Genomic DNA, 18,854 nt, shown 5'->3' with positions numbered 1-18,854 from the left:
AGGCAGCTCTGTACATTTGTAAGATTGTAATAGATTCTCTGGCTAGCCTGAGAAAGATATCCAGAAAAGTCACAGATGACCCATCTGTGGAGGATGCACCTAGATCGGGGCTCGGCAACCCGCGGCTCCGGAGCCACATGTGACTCTTTTACGTCTGTGCTGCGGCTCCCTGTTGCTTTGGGAAATAATTGGTCAGTATTTAATTAAAATGTATTTTATGTTAGTTTGTTAGTTTTTGAAATGTAATTCTAAATTTGAAGATTATGGTGATCTTGTACAATCTAAATTAGACGTTGTGGCGACCCATTTCCTGACACATCCAAACCGGCTCACAATTAGCCAGCGTTCAGGCTAAGGGAGATAGCCTACGGGGGTTTGTGAGTACGTGTCTTTTGCAGCATCCGCGCCCATGGGGGGCGGATTGAGGAAGGCTTAAAAGCAAGGCTGTTTAGTTCGAATAAAGCTATCTTTGACTGCAGTTTACTGACTGCGTGTAGCACACCGCTACAACGTGTTTTTATCGCTGGCTGTCCAGAGGGGAGGTGCTGAAACGCTTTGTCGTGTGTCTGGAAGAAGTGAAAACTTTCCTGGGCAGCAAAGGGCTCACCTTTCCTGAGCTGGAACAGCCAGAGTGGCTGGAAAAGCTACACTTCATGGTAGACATGACAGCGCACCTGAACACGCTGAACACAGCTCTTCAGGGGTAAGGACGTACAGCCCTGCACATGTTGGAGGATGTTTTGGCATTCGAGCGCAAGTTGACAGTGCTTGCCAGAGATTTACAGAAAGGCACATTGTCTCACTTCCCCAATTTGAGAGAGTTCAAACAAGGTCACGACATGATAAATTTGGAGTATTTACATTCTGCAATCATCGCAATGCAAACATCGTTTGAGAAACGCTTCTGTGAGTTCAGAGAGGGAAAAAACACATTATCCTTCCCGGTCACTCCCCTAAGCATCGATCCATCCCTACTGAATACGACTGCATTGTCAGGTGTGAGTCAACATGACCAAGTATGATAAATATTTTAATTGCCTATTATTTTACGTATATTCATATGTTTTCATTGTTCAGTGAAATAGTCCTTTTATTTTTCAGGTTGACAGCTGGCTGACGTTATTTTTGGTTTGCTGCTGGCGGCAAATTTAAGTTTGGCGTTTTTCATAAATACAAGAAGGACTCAAATAGACGTTGAGTATTTTACTTCAAAGTAACCTTCAACCCAACGTCTTTTTTTTGGAGTTCAAAATGTTTTTGTTGCATGCAGAAATGTAATTTCGTTTTCTCTACAGGAGTTCATCAATTTCATAAATGCAACACATTATAGTTTGTTTATACATAGCATAAAGGCAAAACAAAACGTTGTATGCAGTGTTATTTCATTTTAAATGTCAAACGGGTTTTGCGGCTCCCAGTGTTTTCTTTTCTGCGGGAAACGGGTCCAAGTGGCTCTTTCAGTGGTAAAGGTTGCTGACCCCTGGCCTAGAGTAATAGCAGCAACTCCCTAGGAGAATCAGAACAAATTCTGTATTTTGCAAAATTTCAGCCAGAACTCATACAAGCTCCATAGCTACAACTCAGATTTTTAGATACTTTGACGTGGAGAAGTTGCTCAATATAAAGATGAGTTCAGCTAAATGAGTGAATGGGAATGAGTTGTGTGCCTATGCAAAAAAAAAAGTGAACTGTTAAGACCTTCCTGATTGTGGATAAAAGTCAGAAGAATTGCATATCACTGCAAAATAAACCAAATCAGAGAAGGTAATTGGAAATTGTCTACGTGCTGGAGGGCACCAGAGGTGTCATGGATGTGAGAGTAAAGGGACTGGACAAAGAAAGGAAAAAAATGGAAGATAAAATGGAGAAATATATTTTCAGTAAGAGCAGGCTGAAACCATGGATCTGCCTGGCCAATGCTACTTACAGACCATGGGCAGAGGGTAGAAGGCAAGGAAATACCTGGAAGAATCTGTGGAAGGAAGGTCTCCTGAGGAAAGATAGTCAACATTTCCCAGGTCATAAGACAGTGAGTTCAATGTTAGGATCATGATTCAGAGGAATGCATGGCTTATGCAAGTAAAAATTAAAAAATCTCAACACAGATTTCATAAATCTGGATGGAAAGAAAAATCATGTAACCAAGAGCTGGTGTTTAGCACATATGAAATAGAAGTCAGTTCAGACCATAACAGCATCACTCTTGCAGGCAGGTTTGGTGACATTACCTGGTCTGGTTTTAATAAGCAGGGTGCTGCAATTTCAGAATGAACTAGGTTACAGCGCATGAAGCAACAGGAAAAAATACAGTGGTCAATATTGCAGTTAGCAATAATTAGAAACAGAGGGCAAGAAGCAAGAGAGAATCCAAATGGATAGGGAATTCTGGAGAAAGGAGCCAGTGCCCAAGACTCTTGGCTAATGTACGTCTAGACACAGACAGCTTTAGGTTCAAGATCAATGTGACTTTCTTTTAAATTACAGAAGCCTGCAGAATCAAGAAGAGAGAAGAATAGCCTTTAACTTGGCAGTGGAGTTATCGAGGCACCGTCATGACAGTGTTTCCGTAGCAAGCTATTCTTGTTTTTACGAAGCTGAGTTGCTAGCTCGACGCTCAACCCAACTTGGATATGAACTCAGGAACCTTTGCTCCGGAGTCCGGAGCTGATATTATTGCGCCACCAAGAGGGCCTACAGAATCAGAATTATTATCACTGGCATGTTGTTGTGAAATTTGTTAACTTAGATGTTAGATTCTTCTAAATAAATTTTTAAATTTAGGCTGGAGATCCTCACTCCAAGCCAAGGGAACATTTGCTCAATTAATTGAATAATCATGCAAAAATTAAAACCGCAAGGAAGAAAAATCATGGAAATTTTCAATAAAGAGAATTGATCATGGACAATGACAAAAACATCAACTTTGTTCTGGAAATTTAATTCCTGACCAATTTTGAAAATGGATCACAAACAGTAACATATGCAATGGCATTCATTATTTTTTTTAAAAAATTGCAAAATTTAATTCAGTTTATTATATTAGCAAAGTAAATTCTGTGAACAGGATACTAATATCAAAATACAACTACAAAATTATCAAATTTAGTTTCCACTCATATGAAACATGAGAAGTCCACTTATACAAACTTTTATTATAAAGAACTTTAAAGACTACGGCCAAAAAACAGCAAAGTAAAACATGTTGGATAAATTATAGTTAAATAAGGATGAAATCCCAATGACCATTTGCATGGCTGGATGGTGTGAGATATGCAGCAATTCCCTATTCCTTACAAGCCTAGACAAGCATGAATAGTAGAGAAAGAGTATATTTGAACATCAGAACCAGCGGAATCAAACTTCAAACATTTGAATCAAAAAGGGTGCCAAAATAAATTTGGTTAACTAGCCTCCGAGAAAAGAAAGTTACTATTTTATATATGGCAGTTATTACAATGTCAAATGTTTCCTCTAAAATTTTAAATCAAAACTTGTCCAATGAATAATTTCTGAAGGATAAAGTCATCTTCACTAAAAGCTACCTAAAATTTGGTGATCCATGAGGTAGCCTGGATTAAGTATATACAATGGCTCAAATAATCCAGGCAGATTTAGCATCTCTCCCCCCTCCCATCACAGCAAGCTTCCTTTCTTCATTTCCCCAAACATCAAATACTTGAAGCACATCTGCACTAAACCCAGTTTAGAAATAAATTAATGACTAAATTAGCAAATTCACCATTTTTTAGCATATGCCCAAATCGCCCAAACATTTTTTTTGTCCTTAATTAACGCATTAATGAAATATGGCTGTAGAGAAGAAATTTGCATGAATTTCTGTTTAAAAGCATATCAAAACAGATTTTAAAACCAGTTTTAATTTGAAGAGATGTTTTCTACAATTCTGATTAACGCACCTAAGGTATTGGTCTAACAAAAGTAGGACAAAGTTTCTGATTTATGGGAACAACTTTAATTGTGAAATAATTTTGAAAAAGCTTCAATTTATTATGCAATCTATATGACTTGACAACAAAGAGCTTGAAAAACATGTGCATTCATGCCTCAATGTGAAATGGTTTTAGCTATAATTATGAAGAAATTGGGCACAGTGATCAACCATACTGGGCAGCTTTAAGCACAATACTTCTTTGGTAAATCCAGGCTTCAAAGTTATGCTTTTTAAAAAAAAATAAATCCAGCTTACCAGCATTCAGTCAAGAGCAAAGTTCAATTTTTTTGTCTCCAGAGTACATTATTAATTCATTTGATTGGGCCAAGCAATCTTGTCAATTCTACTGAATCTTCAAGATTCAAAGATTCAAAGCAACTGGTGTTCATTGTTATGTGGTCTAGCAACTTCAAAAGACAATGCTGCTAAATACAATAATTGAAATTCGCCAATCCTTGTTAATGCTCCCTGCAAATTACATTCAGTCATCTGTCTCACTGCTGCCAATGTTACAATGCTGTTATACTTAGATGGCTTATCCCAAGAAAACTTACAAAACATAATGGACCATTACCTCTATTTTTCCTTGAAATATGGGAGCAGTCATTCAGACTATGCTCTATGCTGGCTCACAGTGCAGTCCCACTCCCCCACTAATTTTACCTGCAACCTTTATATTTCACATTCCACACTCTTTTATAAAGTTGGGAGATTGATGAATAATCAATTTAGATACCAAGCCAAGACTTCAGATTGATGCAAACCATTTTAATCCCCCTCTCTACTGCACCTGTCTTGTCCTCAACTGCCAAGGTGTAGCCAAAGGAAACCAGAGGAACAGCCCCTTTCATTCCATCTAGGCGGTCTACAACCAAATATCATGAACACAGAATTCTGATTTCAGACAAACTGCTCCAATTTGCCACTTTTTTCTCTCCTCCTGATCTACCCAATTCCTCCTACACAGCTAACACCAAAATCACCCTGCATCTTTCTTCTATCCATCTCCATTATCCTCCCGAGACCAGTCTTTCTACTGAGTCCTGTTCCCCCACTTCTCCGATCTACCCATCAACCTCCTTTAGTTGGTTCCAGGATTCCCCTTCCTTTCCGATCAGATTCCATCACCTGCAGCCGTTTGTTCACCACTCACTTATCATCACACACTCTAATGTTACTTCCACGCTTTTCTCCTCCAACTGCCCATCACTCCTCACGTGGATCCAATCACTTGCAGGCCCTTGCTCCACATTCTCTCCATCTAATATTAGTCATCTCTCATCTACTCTTGCAGTCCAAATGTGACTTATCCACTGTCCACATATGCTGCCTGACCTAATGAGATTCTCCAATAATTTGTTTATTCTGCTCCAGACTCCATCAACTGCAATCCCGTACCTCAATTTTATTTGGCTCAAGCTAAATTTATTTCCCAGATTTCATTAAGCACAATAAGGAAATGCTTCCCTTTACCAAATCACCAGGATGCACCAAGCTCCATGCCACCAGACACCACAGATTGAGCATAATGTTAAAAGACATAAATTAAAGCCAAGTGCATTCCAGGTATAATAGAAGTCAGAATCAAATAAATATTTGCAATGTTTCACGTAGTTTCAATTAATTCCACTTGCCGCACCAAAAATAAAACATCCATTTTTGAGGTAGTTATGATCTTCAATAACAGCAAAGCTGAATAAAATTCTAGGTATCCAGTACTGTTGCTCAGCCATCAGTACCAGCTGCTTTGCCCTTATTATCATCTGAGATTGATCAACAAATTTCAAATAATTGCATGGTATTTCTTTTGGATCTTCACTATAAATTAAGGTAAGCACATACTTAACAAGGAATAATCTTGATGCAGTTATGAAGTGTCAGGATAAGTGTTGTAAATAGCCCACATTATAGATCAGGCATGGGCAAACTACGGCCCGTGGGCCATATGCGGCCCGTTAAGCTTTTTAATCCGGCCCACAGAACTTGATGAAATTATATTAATAAACCTTAACGTTTTTTCCTCGCAATTCTGGCGTTTTCCCAATAGATGACGCACTCTATATACATTGACCTTTGTTGAGGTGCAGCGTATTACTCCACATTTGCGCTTTACTTTGTGACCTTGTGGCGACCCATTTCCTGGCACATCCGAACCGGCTCACAATTAGCCAGTGTTCCGGCTAAGGGAGATAGCCTGCGGGGATTTGCGAACACAGAGCTCCGCATACTGGCGCGCTCTCACTGTTCTGTCATTGTGCGGGTCGTTGTTGAGTTTTGGCACAGGGGACAATTGAATAAGAAGGAGCAGGACAAGTAGACCTGCATCTCCTACCGTTTTTGAAATAAAGACAGTCAGGAGGAGAGTGATGATGATAATATCTTGAAGGATAACAGAATTTTCAGTGTTCTAAAAGTCATTTCAATAAATAGCTAAATACCATGGGACTTCAAAGACAGAAATTTTGTTGTAATGCATTTGTTCATTTTCAATCGAAATTAAAGCACATGTTTTCTACATATCCCATGATATTTTGTTTTCTCTTATGAGGTGTATTACCAAAACACTCCGTCCATCTGCTCCTGGTCCGGCCCCCCTGTCAAATTTTAGAACCCTTTGTGGCCCTCAAGTCAAAAAGTTTGCCCACCCCTGTTATAGATGCTCAACTGATACAAGCATTGTGGATTCTTTCACTGGCTTCCTTAAAATGATCCAACACTTTGCCAAGACAGACAATGCTTATAATCGACTTTTCTCAACATACAGGTACTGAGCAATTATGCAACATGGTAGGGCAGAAACAATGGGAAGAAGTGAAAACAGAAAGCAAGCAAGAGTGAAATGAGCAAACAAACATCTGTCTTGGATTCTGCCTTAAACATTTTCTTATATTTATATACTTCTTTTGGATAAAGCTAGTAAAGACTCAATTGCTCAAATAATACAGGAAATATTTCGCCTACCCTACATACGTTGATTCAAGTATTTCCATTTCAAGAACAGATGTCAACTGAAAAATAAGTAATTTTAAAGTAATTTAAAGTACCCTTTATAGCTAGCAGTCATCAATAATAGCTAGTATAGCAAACCCCGTAGATCAGAAAGTTATTTCCATGCCAAGTTAACTAACTCAGTAAAACTTCAATTATGATTAGCTCCTATAACCTTAACTCCTAAGGCGAAAATCAAGCCCAGGGTTGCACTCATTAGTAGCAGTAACTTAATGAAAAAATGTGCACACACTAGGCAAGGACAAGTTCTGCATAGCATATTTCTTAGCATAAGCAGCCCCCTGATAGTGATTAGACAAGCTCACAAGAAAAATGGTATTAGTGATGGGTTGAAGTCTATCGGCACTGAATTAAGAATGGTTCGTTCCACTGCAATGGCTAAAATTTAAGTAAGGAAAAAGGTTGAATAACAATTTATAATTCATAAGCTTCAGTTTAAGCAATTTTCAAACAGGAAAAATAACACAGCCGCATCTTTCAGCTTTAAACCTCAAAGAGAGAGCAGGGATAGAAAATTTTGACTAAGTATTCCTCTATTGAGCTACTTATACAATGGCGATACAAATCAACCTCAAAATAACCATATTTTATGGTTCATGTATATCAGAACAAGAGTTATATTTGTTTCAATTTACTCAGAGGATGATCAAAACTATTTGCATTATGAATTTGAATTGAATCATTTAAACTGGATTCGTAAGACCAGCTTGAAAACAAAAATCCCTGTAATCTTAATAGATCAATGCTAAACCACCCATGGCTGCCACCTCGGCTGGTACAAAACAAGTCCTTCAGCATTCACACATCCTTAAAACTGAGAACCAGGAAGGTGTTGCATTATTTACCATTGAAGAAAGTTTGCAAGATGGAACTTGGAGAATAAACGAAACAGATTTCAACTGTGATTCTTAAAAAAAAAATTAGACTCATTGTTCCCTCTATTGCACCATGTTAGAAAACCACAGGTGTAAATGCCCCCACCTCACCCCTAAAACTGATTGATTAAACAATTTTCGCTCCTTTCATCCAATAGTATGGGTATAGCTTCTGAAGGAGAACACTTCTGAAATACCATATTTTGTCCTGAAAAAGGACATCTATGGTTCCTCCAAAAGGAACCATACAACTCATTTACACGACAGTTCACATGACACAATCATCTCAGCCAAATACAAAAACATGCAAATTAGTTCACCAAGCTAATGGAATGTTTATTTAATGTGTTGTAGCCATCAAAAAATAAATATTACCACGCGGAGCATTTTGCAAATAATTCACTTTGTCTCAACTGCAGCAGCTTTGTTATCCAAAGGATTACATCTGATTTATGATTCATGTTTATGGTGTTTCATTAGTTGTGTTCAATGCAGCAAATTACCATTCAAAGACTTAATTTAAGTAATGATATTTAAAAAGGACAGTTATGCAATATTCTGTCACGTTAGTATGAAATAAAAATACAAAAAATGCTAATCAGCAGTATTGTGGAAAGAGAAAGACAATGAAGGGTCTTTACTAGAACCTCCCCCTCATCCAACTCCCGATTCAACTGCAAAAAAACATTAAAGATTGTTTATCACAAGTAATTATACTTAATTTACATTTAATATCATCTTAAGAGCTCATAACATTAGTCACTCGGAATGAAGTGGCAATCAATATGGGAGAACATTCCCCCACTCAAATATGCATCAGAAATTCATCTACCCACTTTGGTTATGACAACATCAAATAAATTTAAAACTTTCAATTTAACTTTTAAAATTTCAACGGAACTAGCCTCATCAGTTTTTAGTGTTAAGTTTCAAATTTCTTTCAAGCTGTGTGAAAATATTTCCTGAAATTAACCCCGCATGGAGTTTAATTTATTTAAATCGCTTCCATGTCCTCACAAAAAAATGTAATTGAAGAATTAACAAATTTACAAAAAACATATTTGCTTATACTAAACATTTAATCAAAAAAAAACTTAGAAGACACCAAGTCTAGAGTAGCTGCAGCTCTTTATATTAAACTTCAGGCAATGCTTTCGAACAACAGCAGGCCTCTACTATGACACCAATATTCAATCTAAAGAGGGCTGGGGTTCAGTTAAGCATCCAGTATACAAAGCCTGAAAATCTGAGATAGCTGCGGTATTATGGAGCTCCAATTTGACTAGCATTCATTTTAAATGAAGGCCAAAGCCTCCTGCACTGGGACAGCTAGGCCTGGCTCCCCTTTTACCTTCTTCTTTTCCATGTTGCGCACTTTCTTGTCGATGACATTGAGAACCTGCCTGAGTGCCTCATTCTGCGGGTGCGCCGCCTGGCCCTGCCCGGCCTGGAGACTCACCGCAGCGGCGGCGGCGGCAGCCTCGGCTCCGGCGGCGGAAGAGGATCGGGATTCGATTGCTTTTGTGGCGGTGGCTGCTGGCATTTTCCCTCTTTCTCTTGGAAGCTGAATTAATTTTTTTTAAGGCGGCTATGAAACAGGCGCTGGGGGAAAAAAGTTTCTACTTTTGTTGAAACGAAAAAAAAATGCGGAGAAGCAGCTGGAGCTCTCCGCGCGACAGCACACCGAGACTGAAGAGCGGGAGCGCGCAGTGGGCGCGCACTCGCTGCCATCGGCCAGGACCCCTCAAGGCCCGTCTGTCCGCACCGCGCCGGCGTCCTACAAAGCAGCCCCCATCCGACCGGGGCCCCAAATTGAGAAAGCATCCCATTTTTATAAATATATTTTAAATAATACACATGAAATTTGACTAATTATATTTTTAAACCGGCTTGAATTTACTAATGAAATGCAACAACACATTTTAGGCACTCTTTCGGCAACTAAATACAAAAGGAAGGAGTAACTAATGAGCAAGCGACGGGAGCTGCAGGCCGCGCGGCCAGAAGTGAAACCCAGTGAAATTAACGAACACTTCTCATGCTCATGAGTGTCGTACTCTCCTGAGAGATATGTAATTTTTTTTATTATATCCACGTGAGATTTGTCGTGTAATTTACTGATAGACACCAAAGAAAACATGACGTTCCACGCAAGGCAAATTAAACATTTTGAAAGCAATTCGATCAATTAGAAATACCTCGTATATTCATTTCTGAAGCTACAAATTCCTTACTCGGTTCCATAAAGTATTTCCACCCCTGTGCTCACCAAAGGAAATACCAATCAACAGCACGCCATCATAAAACATGACCACGTTTTAAGGCCCACGTTAAACAAGCTTTGCTACTCTATTTTTTTTTAAAAAATCCTGTTAAATAATTAATCTGAAGAGTTACTTCACTTCCTTCCACAGATGTCATCTAACCTGATTTCCAGCATTTTCTGTCCTTATTTCGAATTTACAGGATCTGCAGACTACTCCCATCACCCCTCCCTTCCCCCCCCCCCCCCACGCCGCCAAGTCATGGCAAAGTGAAGTCAATTTGTTCAACCTATAAACCGTGTCTTGTAATAATATCATTATCCACAATTTTCGTCATCTCCAAAAGGTTCATACCACTAAATACATCTTTACCTCCCCACTCACTTTCGCTTACCCCAGGACTGTCCCCTCTGTATTTTCCTTATCCATTCGTCTCATCCCACTAATCTCCCTCATGGCACTTAAACTTGCAAGAGGCCAATGTGCTACACCTGCCCATTCACTTCCGTTCAGAGCCCCAGTCCTTCCAAGTGAGGCAACACTTCACCTGTGAATTTGCTGGGGTCACATCTATTGTATCCAGGGCTCCTGATGCAGCCTCCTCTACATTGGATGACCTGTCGTAAATCAGGGACCACATTGTCATGCACCATCACTCCATCCACCAAAAATGGAACTTACAGGTGACTCGGCATTTTAATTCCTATTCTGACATTTCGGTCCGTGGCCTCTTGTTGAGATCACCCCCAGCGTGGAGGAGCAACACCTTATATTCTGTCTGGGTAGTCTCCAACTTAATGGCATGAATATCAAGTTCTCTTTTCAGTTAAAAAAAATTCCCTCCCTCCCCTCTTCTATTCCCCATTCTAGCCTTTTACTTCTTCTCACCTGCCTATCAACTTTCCCAGTGCCTCTCCTCCTTCCCTTCCTCCCACAGTCCATGTTCCTTTCCAACCAGCTTCTTTCACTTCTCGCCCTTTACCTTTCCCACCCAGTTTCACCTATCGCCTTCTAGCTATCATTCTTCCCCGCCCTCCACCTTTTTATTCTGGCATCTTCCCTCTTTCTTTCCCGAACTGAAGGGTCTCAGCCTGAAATATTGACTGTCATTTCCATGGAGGCTGCCTGACCTGCTGAGTTCCTCCAGCATTTTGTGTATGTTGCTGTAATGTATTCTTATCAAAAACAAGCATCTGATCGCAATGTCTTGATGGGACAGGGGTCTCAAAAGGCAACAAACTGAAGCAAAATAGAAATGCCAATACACAAATCAGGTCAGAAGGCACCTTTAAAAGTTGTACAGTGACTGTTTCAAGTCAGTAACCTCCTTCCATGAGACATATACATACTTGGATAATAAATTTACTTTGAACTTACTTACTTTCTCTTGGCTTCAAACCTACAGCCAAATGTGGAAATTATTACTGACCCCACAGCTCAGTTTTACTCATGCCTCAAACCTGATAATTCCCAACCAGCAGGAGCTTCAGCTTAATAGGGACTTGCCCAACCATCTCCTACTATTAAGTCATTGTTCCTAATCTGCACTAAGCAGTCCCCCATTTGGAGGCACAGTGGACATGACCTTCACTGTGTAACAGCTGTTTTAATAGAATATACCACGTATTTTACCTGGCTTTTTTTCAATCTTATAGAGGCTTTTGACGGTCAATCATGAGTTGCACTCCTCAAATTTGCCTGCCTGCAGAAATTGGTCTTCATCGTATGCTTGCTTAACAAAGCTGTGATTCTAAGCAATAAGCACAAAATAAAACCAACCTCACTGAAGAGCAAGGTCAAATAATTGCCCCACTTTCTGATGTTCCTACTGGGGTGGAAATAATCTACAGAATTAAAGAAAAACTGTTCAGCAAGAGTTCCCAACCTGGGGTTCACGGACCCCTTGCTTAACGGTAATGGCCCATGGCATAAGATAGGTTGGGAACTCCTTCTCCAGCACCTAACCCACTCCAAAACTTAAGTTGCACTAATCTCAGTAGTTGAGCTACAATCCCAGCAAGGGTAAATATCAATGATTAAATTAAATATCACCAAAGGACACAGATGTTTGAAGATCAAAATCTCAAACTGGCACTGAACTCATCATCCACTGGGTGACAGTGATCCTTGCCCTCCTGGAACTTGAATCATCTACAACAGGGATTTCAAAAAGAAATGACCAACACCAGACTCCTGAAACCAATGCACTTTTCTGAGACTTGTCACAAGAATAATTACCAGGCAGACAGAGGTATTCAAGGATGTTCTCAAAATTGCCTTGAATAAAAATGCAAAATCTAACAGATCCATGGAACTTATGGCCTATAATTATTCAAAGTCTAGAAGCAACATTCAGAATAGCAATGATAATCTCAAGGTCTACACAGTGCACTATTTAACAAATACCTGTGGCATGTCACAGGACCCACAAAACTAGAATAGAATGAGTCATCCTTGATCTCAAGTAATGTTAACGTTGATGACAAAGGAGATTGATGATATGCAGAGGTTACAATCTGACAGTCTAGAGCAATATTGACCACCTAGTTATTACCTTTCCACTTTGAACAGAAAGTGGCTTATTTCCCCCTTTAGAGTTTCTTAAAGTTTAGTGACTTTTATTAGTAATCATCCCATCAAACCTACAAAGAGACCCCACAATCAAGTTTATTTGATTCCAGACCAAATATTCCCAGGTATGATTTTAGTTAAGAGTAAAACATGCACCAGATTAGAATTTATTTACTATTCTTCAAATCCAGAGATCTTTTAAAACAAGATGGCCAATATAAAGAGGAACTAATTAAACATCTCCTCTCCATGTCCCAGACCCTCAATACCAATGTATCAGCCTAGAACAAAACATAAGATTAGATCATGTGGCTTTGAGCTTGCTCCATCACTGAATAAGACCATGGCTGATTAGGTCTTGACCTCAATTGTATTTCCTACCAATTTCTTAATAACTTTTGTCGTCCCCATGGAAAAGTTTAAAGACCACCCTAACCTTGAACATTTCAATAATTCATGCTTCACAACTCTCTGGATACTGAATTCCAAAGATTCATGACCCTGGGAAGTAACTGCTCCTCTTGACCTTAAAAGTATAACCACTTATTCTAGTTCAGGATTTCCCAGAAAGAGAAAACTCTCAGAACCTAAATTTTCAAGCCCAATTAGAATCATACACATTTCAACAAGATTCAGAAGGAGCTTAAAAGGATAGATTCTAAGAATCTCACTCTAAACTCCACTGAGCACAATCTGCTACGCCCCCACTTCATAAACCTTCATCCTAGGAGTCAACCTAGAGGACCTTAAAGAAAAAAAACAGGGCATAGCATAGTGAATGTATTTGTATTATGAAAGCCAAATAAAGTTTGAAAAAGTTATTAGGGTTATTTGAGGATGTAACAAATGAGGTGGATAAACGGGGAACCATTAAATGTAGTTTGTGAGGTCTGGAGAATAGAAGATTAATTCAGCAAGGAATGTCAAGGAAGTGCAATCAAATAACATATTGGTTAAGGAAACCTCTGCAAGTCAAGAATGAGCACTTAAAAAAAAACGTTAAGGCACTGCATCAGAATGCAAGCAACATCTTCCTCAAAATGTACCAGTAAAAGTTAGTTTGATGCAAATGAAATTGAATTTCCATCTTGGAATAGGATCTTTTCAGTATATTTAGTAGTTACAAGAAAAAGCAAATTCCATCAAATGAAAACAGTTTACAAAGATCCTAGCTTAGAAACTCAAGATGTAGAAACAGTTTGAGTGGAAGAGAAAAAAAATCATAACAATAGTGTTTCCTTTAACAGTAGACAGTATCCAGCACAGAACTAATCAGAATATTGATGTGGACGGAACATACGCATGAAGAAATTTAATCCTCATGTAGGCTAGAAAGATGACAATTGCAGCAAGAACATTGGACAAGTTCTCCGATTGCATTCAAGACATTTTCTTGTTCAGTCTGTCAAGGAATCAACTAACAGTCAGGCTATTCAACATCAGTACTGTACCATGTAACAGGTATTAGCAAATTTACAATAATATTACTAATTAGTATTTTTTCCACACTGGCAAAATGATGATATTTCAAAAATACAGTAAAAGTCCAATAGTTCAACACCCTTGAGACTTCAGCACTGCCACAGCAGCAGCTTCCTGGGTTATTAGTTGTGACTCCTATCAATACCCAAATGTACTGGTATTTCAATATTTTCAATTATACAGTGGTGTAAAAGATGTTCCAGTGACCACAGCAAGTTCAAGGTTGTGGGAATTAGACAAGCACTCTGATTCTGTCTCCAACCATACTCTTCATTTGCACTCTAGAATCCATTGGACATTCAGACTAATGAGCAAGCCAGATGCCCAACCACATCACTTAGGGAAGTAACAGTAATATTTGCAATGTCTCTTAAAGAGGTTGGAACTCCAAAAATTGCTAAAAAGAAAAGGATGAATAGCATAAGAAGAATCTACAGATCAGAAGTCCCAGATTTTACAATCAGTAAAAACTTTTGCTGTTTCCCTGGAATCAGATGATGTATCCATGAAGTTCCACCCAAGTCGGTATCGCACAAAATATACTGTGATGGGAGAGAACTGAAGGCATTATTGTGAATTGATTTACCCTACAGCCAACAAGTGAGTCACTTTTGGGTTAGCACACTATCACAGGTGGGATACTGCATGGGTTAGTGCTTCGATCTAAGCTATTTGCAACCAATGATATAGGTAAGTGATGTATCCAAATCTACTGACAAGGTACAAGCTTGGTTAAGTTTCACCAAGACAGCAAGTGGCTACAAAGAGATATGGACAGGTTAAAAGATTGATTATCCACTGAGGTTGAAAATAAAAAAGTGAAACATTATGTTCTTTGGTTTTTAAACAACAGAGGGCTTAATAATATTGTAAAAACTACAATCAAGAACCTGATATTACAAACTTACACAAAACTTCAAACACGCAAGTTTCTGAAATAGTTTCCCCTTCTTTGTCTAATCCTTAATTATACTGATCATACAATAAGCCCAATAGCACCCCAATGTAATATTCAGAGGAACAGCAAATATTTGTATACAAACCAAAAGGAACATACAACAGCAAGTAGGAAAGCAAAAGGCAAGCTACACACAACTGCAAGTCTTCCTTCAATGATAGACAGCTTTTTGTAAGACTACAAATTCTTAACCTTCCTCTCCAAGGATATTTGTAACCTAGAGGGAATGCAACAATAGGCATCTAACATCAAATCAGCTTCAAAAACCCATGCAAGGTGCAGAACAGAAATAAGAGTTTCAACAGTGCACAGAAGAAACACACCTGCTTAACTGATAATGTAGACTTCATCATCTAGTGTTGCTAATTATATTTTAAGGCTTATAATGTGAACATTTTAAGCTTTACATCTATTGTAAAAGTTACAATCAGGAACCTGACATTACAAACTTACACAAAACTTCAAACATGCAAGTTTCTGAAATAGTTTCCCCTTTCTTTGTCCAATCTTAATTATACTGATCATACAATAAGCACTCCAATGTAATATTTTCAGGCTAAACAATATTCTCTTTGTGCCTTGTAATCAACTTATAATCAAGTTACTGTAATAACCTTAAATCACCCCAAGTTTTCAATTCCAAATCTTCACAGCCAAAAGGCACAATTTAGCCCTTCACAAAGCAAAGTTGACTACTTTCTTGATAGGAAGGTCAAGACCAACCATAACTTACCAAATAAGTGGCAGAGGTGGAAATAAAATAGATTTCAAATCAGCGCAAATCAACCAATGACTTTGTTGTTCATTTATTTGAGCTTGTGGAGTAGAAACAAAGAACATAGAAAACCTATAGCACAATACAGGCCCTTCAGCCCACAAAGCTGTGCTGAACATATCCTAACCTTCGAAATTACCCAGGGTTACCCATAGCCCTCTATTTTTCTAAGCTCCATGAACCTAATCCAAGAGTCTCATAAAATACCCTACCATATCCACCTCCACCACCGTCACTGGCAGCCCATTCCACATACTCACCACTCTCTGAATAAAAAAAAACTTAACCCTGACATCTCCTCTGGACCTACTTCCAAGCACCTTAAAACTGTGCCTCTTGTGCTAGCCATTTCAGCCCTGGGAAAAAGCCTCTGAATATTCACATGATCAATGCTTTTCATCACCTTGTACACTTCTATCAGGTCACCTCTCATCCTCAGTCACTCCAAGGAGAAAAGGCCATGTTCACTCAACCTATTCTCATAAGGCATGCTCCCCAATCCAGGCAGCATCCTTGAAAATCTCCTCTGCACCCTTTCCATAGTTTCCACATCCTTCCTGTAGTGAGGTGACCAGAACTGAGCACAGTACACCAAGTGGGTCCAGGGTCCTATATAGCTGCAACATTACCTCTCGGCTCCTAAACTCAATCCCATGAATTATGAAGGCCAATGCACCATATGCCTTCTTAATCAGAGTCAACCTGCTTAGCAGCCTTGAGTGTCCCATGGACTCAGACCCCACCTCCCCAAGATCTCTCTGAATCTCCACACTGCCAAGAGTCTTACCATTTATATTCTGTCATCATATTTGACCTACCAAAATGAACTACCTCACACTTATCTGGGTTGAACTCCATCTGCCACTTCTCAACCCAATTGCGCATCCTATCAATGTCCCACTGTAACCTCTGAAAGCCCTCCACACTATCCATGCCCAACCTGTGTCATCAGCAAATTTACTAACCCATCCCTCCACTTCTTCATCCAGGTCATTTATAAAAATCATGAAGAGTAGAGGTCCCGGAACAGATTCCTGAGACACACCACTGGTGACTGACCTCCATGCAGAATATGAACCATCTTCAACCACTCTTTGCCTTCTGTGGGCAAGCCAGTTCTGGATCAACAAAGCAATGTCCCCTTGGATCCCATGTCTCCTTATTTTCTCAATAAGTTTTGCATGGGGTACCTTGCCAAATGCCTTGCTGAAACCCATATACACTACATCTATGGATCCACCTTCATCAATGTGTTTAGTCACATCCTCAAAAAATTCAATCAGGCTCGTAAAGCATTACTTGTCTTTCACAAAGCCATGCTGACTATTCCTAATCATATTATCCTTCTCCAAATGTCCATAATTCCTGCCTCTCAGGATCTTCTCCATCAACTTACCAACCACTGAAGTAAGTCTCACTGGTCTATAATTTCCTGCGGCATCTCTACTCCTTTTCTTGAATAAGGGAACAACATCCGCAGCCCTCCAATCCTCCAGAACCTGTCCCGTCCCATTGATGATACAAAGATCATCGCCAGAGGCTCAGCAATCTCCTCTCTCGCCTCCCACAGTAGCATGGGGTACATTTCATCCGGTCCCAGTGACTTATCTAACTTGATGCTTTCCAAAAGCTCCAGCACATCATCTTTCTTAATATGTACATGCTCAAGCCTTTCCGCCTTTAAGTTGTTCCATCTTACTGCCCAAAGTATTTTTCCGAAAGAAATTAACCAATTTTGCCAGACACTAACAAGAATTAGAGAAAAAAAATGTGAAGATAAATAATCACACATTCACCTCTTATCTACAAGCCAACGGATGCATAGTACAAAGGATTCTGGTTAATTTTGCCATCAGTAAAGTGGGACAGACCATTGCCAAACAGTTTCTAACTAGATTGTACACCATGCTTAGCGCGAAGTTTTTAAATAGCATCAGTTGCACACGCTGTATTCAAAAAGCAGTGATTTTTTTTTTAATTAATAGTGGCCAAAAATAAGCAGCAAGACAATTCAGAACTGTTTTGCTCACTGCAGCTTCAAGTACAAGGTTTGGAGATTCCAGAAACAGTTGGGAGTGAAAATGAAACAATTTCACTACTTCAACAAGTCAGGGACGACAAAGAATTTAAAGGTATTGAAATTATCTTGAATGTTACCATGCAAATGAAGATATGGAGGATGCAATCACTGAAAGCATTGCATGAAGGCAGTCCATTATCTTCAGCAGGTGTCTGTGATGATTTCGTTCATTTACAGTTTTAACACCCTCAAGAAGGTCTCATTGCTAATGCAATGGTCTTACTGCACGTAGAAGCACTGTTTGGGTTATGGTTACAGTTAACGGGTGCTTTGGAATGTGAGCAGTCCAATGAGGGCAGCGTGTTTTCGTGCTCTGTGCCTGAACTGGGTCTTTTTTTCGGATGGGGATAGAGAGTGAAGATGCCTGAAAGGAGTGGGGCCGGAAGTTGACAAAGTCTGGGAAACTCGATGAAGGATCGGTGAAAGGGAAACTGTGAGCTCCAACTTGTGTACATTAGCCTGTTTCATTAAAATGGGCCCTTTTCTTTTTGTTCTTTACTAAACCTTTTGTGAAGCTAAGAATTATAAGCAAAGAACTATAAATCGTTTAATTGCATATGGTGTACTGTCTGTTATTTCGTGGTACTAATTTATAACAGGGTAACAAACATGTAGCATCCATGGGGTTTGGCACCTCAATTTCACATATTTGGCGAGGCCAGAGTTGGTCTTCCCTAGACTTATGCAACTGAAAGAACATAAGGGTTACACAGTAAATAAAAAAAAATGCAAGCATACAATTGAATGAATTCCTCTGTTGATAAATACTAGGAAAAATTCGGTTTTATAGTATTGTAATACTATTGATAACATTTTCATTGTTCTGTATTTCATTTAAATATATAATTTAAATCTCAAATAGTAATTTGTATTTTTTTTTATATCTTT

The 18,854-nt window shown here is 39.1% G+C and overlaps 1 protein-coding gene across 2 annotated transcripts in view; it reads right to left on the bottom strand.

The window, feature by feature from the left end:
* Window positions 1-18,854, bottom strand: part of caprin1b (cell cycle associated protein 1b) — an 89,623-nt gene that overhangs the window by 58,919 nt on the left and 11,850 nt on the right. Inside the window, exon 1 of one of the 2 annotated variants that reach the window (XM_059975947.1) lies at window positions 9,188-9,531. The exons of the other annotated variant lie outside the window; for it this stretch is intronic. Coding sequence (XP_059831930.1) covers window positions 9,188-9,379 — 192 coding nt within the window. The 5' untranslated portion in view covers window positions 9,380-9,531. Of the gene's footprint in view, window positions 1-9,187; window positions 9,532-18,854 lie in introns of those variants that run through there. 2 annotated transcript variants of the gene reach the window in all.

This window comes from Hypanus sabinus, chromosome 7, assembly GCF_030144855.1.
Source record: "Hypanus sabinus isolate sHypSab1 chromosome 7, sHypSab1.hap1, whole genome shotgun sequence".
NCBI classification, from domain to species: Eukaryota; Metazoa; Chordata; class Chondrichthyes; order Myliobatiformes; family Dasyatidae; genus Hypanus; species Hypanus sabinus.
This window is presented reverse-complemented; position numbering and strand designations above follow the sequence as displayed.